At 36.3% G+C, this 3457-nt stretch overlaps 1 protein-coding gene across 1 annotated transcript; it reads left to right on the top strand.

Annotated features, from left to right (window-relative positions):
* The first annotated feature begins 928 nt into the window (after positions 1-928).
* Positions 929-2185, top strand: LOC105174054 (uncharacterized). Its single transcript, XM_011096022.3, has one exon. The coding sequence runs from the start codon at positions 1128-1130 to the stop codon at positions 2028-2030; it is 903 nt and encodes a 300-aa protein (XP_011094324.2). The 5' UTR covers positions 929-1127; the 3' UTR covers positions 2031-2185.
* Positions 2186-3457: the final 1272 nt, after the last annotated feature.

The following is a 3457-nucleotide window of genomic DNA, read 5'->3' as shown; positions in this document are numbered from 1 at the left end:
CTTATTACTTCCATCGAATGCTTATGTTCCAAGTAAGTGGTATGGACTTTAAGGAGTTGGTATTTTTAGTCCTGCATGAATTGATTTACAAGAATAAAAGTATAATTTAATTGGGTCAAGTACAAGTCACATGCAACTTTCCTTCCAAAATGACTAAAATTGCCAAAATTATGAAGTCATAGGACTAAATTGTAAAAATTAATTTATACAGGATAAAAAGTGACGCCCCTTCTAAATTACAAGATTAAAATTATAATTTTCCCTACCACATAATTATATGTGGATTTGTAACTAAATAAAAACTGCACACTCACATATAACATTAAGAAACAACACCAAAAAAAAAATGAAAAGGAAAAAAAAGAAAGAAAATCATGTTATAATTGTATTTTTTATTTAAATGTATTAAAATAAACAAAATCAAAACCCCTCCATTTTTATGTTTGACAATCGTAATAAATACACTTCTTCAATTTTATTTTGGAACAAAGTTTGAAAAAGAAAAAAGTGCTAAAAATATGAGAACCACCATTTATTAAAAGATATATGGATAATGATCTACTTAAACTTTGATCTAAATAAGATCATATATTAAAAATTTATAGAAGTATGTAATTTAAATATATTGATTAATATAGATTAATAACATATTACGTGTGTGTTAACTGCTAGTCAATCTCTAAATGAGAAATATTCCATAAAGCATTTTGAGTATAAGACGAGTTTTACTCTTTATTTACCTTTCGAGAATTGTTGTATTGCCAAGTGTTAGGTGGAAATGCATTTTAAAATAACCTTGATCTAATATAAAGATCTATTCAATATTAATCAAGTACATCTGAGTTTTTTTTTTTTAACGGACAAGCCTTTTAAAATGGGTTGAATTCTAATTAAAGGAGTGGTTTTCGTCGCGAATCCTTTCAATCCGATGATAACTTGCAATGGGCTTCATTCATCCAATAATCTTTCACTTGCAATGAGCCTTCACTAAACTCAAGGTTAAAACACATTTAACAATTAGCACCTGTCAGCCGCACGAAACTTCCCTTTCTCCTCTCCAGTAACAAACTCCTTTTTTAAGGAAGGAAAAAAAACACCAAATCCTACACAAAACAAAGCAGCACAACATGAAATCCGAAGATCATTCAGATCTACCACACCACCGCCACCGGATCCACCAGAAAAGGCTGGTGGCTCTCGCCTTCAAGAAGTACTCCAAACCGGCTGCCTACCTTATCATCCTCCTCTTAGCGTATGCCCTGGGTTATGCATCCCACTCACAACCAAGACTTTCTCAAGCGGCCAGGGATTTACTCGACCACAATAATTTCTTAGGCCAGTGCTCCAGCCCAGTCCCCCCTGCCAATGTCCGCCAAACAATCCTTCATCGAGTCTTCAACGGCACCTCTCCTTGGGAAAACTTCCCCCCAGATCACGTAAAGAACCTGTTGTTTCCGGATTGGAAGAAGGGGTGGGGATCACATGGCGCCGTTTTCGAGAACCTGATTCGCCGGGTGCGGCCCAAGACCATCATAGAGGTGGGAAGTTTCCTTGGGGCGTCGGCCACTCACATGGCAGAATTGACCCGGAAGCTGGGGTTGGAGACTCAGATAATCTGCATTGACGACTTTCGAGGTTGGCCCGGGTACTACGACGGTGGAAAGAGCCTGAAATTGGTGAACGGGGACAGTATGCTGTTGTTCCAGTTCATGAAGAACGTGGTCAACGTGAGGGCGTCGGAGTCAATCATGTTTCTGCCATTCTCGGCCGGCACGGCGCTGGCGGGGCTGTGCGACTGGGGGGTTTATGGTGACTTGATAGAAGTAGATGCGGCTCATGACTTTCATTCGGCTTGGGCGGACATTAACAACGCTTACAAGGTTTTGAGGTCTGGTGGTGTTCTTTTCGGGCATGACTATTTCTTGGAGGTTGACAACTATGGCGTTAGAAGGGCTGTCGATTTGTTTGCTCGGCTCAACGGTTTTCGCGTCGACGTTGACGGAGAGCACTGGGTCCTTGCCTCGCCTTGATTTCTTGATTCTTGTTTTATTTTTTTTATGGGAAATTGATTTTCATACAGTTGAGTTCCTCATCTGCCCTTTCTTTTCTTTTCTTTTCTTTTTTTTAAATTAATTGCGCTGTCCGGTGGTATTGTCATTATTGCCAGGTCTTTGTTTTTTATAAAGTTCCGAAAAGGAAACGTCGTCTTCTCTGATCGAAAGAAGGGGCTTTGTTACAAAACCAATATTATTTTTTAAAAAAAAAACAAATATTAAATTGAATTTTAAGTTCAGTATTAGTTAACAATGGAAGTTTTTATTTCATCAGTTTTCAAATCGGTAAACTGAATAGTGCGCACCCCTACTTGCAGCTCTAATGTTGTATTTCTAACGGCAATCAAACTAAAATCATACCTTCTTCAGCTCGTTTTGATCCGAACTCAATTCAATCCAAATCTGAATATTTATACACTTATGATAGCCAAATGATCATTTCTAAATTTTTAATTCACATGAAATTATACAACAAGAAAATTTATAAATATCCGTCCTCTATATCTATGTGTACTTTTTGCTACCCTAATATTTCTTACAACCTCAAGTACTTTTTTTCTATGGCTTATCTAACTTAGACATCAAAAGGCAATAATCGAAACTTTAGTCTTGTGGTTCTTACGATTTTTTACTTTTAATTATTATCGTAAGAGAAATCCAAGCATTCATTTGGAAAATGTATTCCATCTAGAGATGTACTCATACTCCAAATATAAATCAAACACAAATATATATATATATATATATATGTGTGTGTGTGTGTGTCTATGATGCTACGAAAGTGTAAACTCAATCCTTTGGAGATATTCCCTTTATTAATCTTCAGTAGCCCTCCAATGCGCAATATATTCTGAACCAGTGAGTCAAGAAGTTCCGGGTCAGACATTAAATAACTACTTACACAAGCAAACTATGACGATATTACATTTACATTGGAATTCATAAAGATAAAGTTGTTCTACATGTAGGGGAAGTAGCAACTGTATCCCAAGAGAAAGTACAAACTGATTATTTTTGGAGTAAATGATGTTCGTTGACAAGGAATGGATCCGGAAACAAAAAATGCGCAGTCCATCTGACTCATTCTTTATTTTTCCGATATATGAGCAATTTAAAAAAGATTCATACGACTTGATCTAATATTAAGAACGTTATCCACGATCCAAATTAAATATGTCGGTTCTTCCTCTCTGTTCATGTGATTTTCTATCGCTTAATATTCTTCTGCGTTTTTACTTGAAATTCTCTATGCCCAATGCTCTATGCCGTAATCTTATCCAGCCAGTATCAATCATTTCATCAGATTAGTAGGCTGGTGATGATGTATTGTTCTAGTAACTCAAAAGATGGCTTTGGAATGAATTAATTACCATATTGTCATATGGAAAAAATGCAAGCAAGTC

This window comes from Sesamum indicum, linkage group LG1, assembly GCF_026168435.1.
Source record: "Sesamum indicum cultivar Baizhima isolate 11 linkage group LG1, ASM2616843v1, whole genome shotgun sequence".
Classification (NCBI taxonomy): domain Eukaryota; kingdom Viridiplantae; phylum Streptophyta; class Magnoliopsida; order Lamiales; family Pedaliaceae; genus Sesamum; species Sesamum indicum.
Note: the sequence above shows the minus strand (reverse complement) of the source record. Positions and strands in the feature narration are given on the sequence as shown.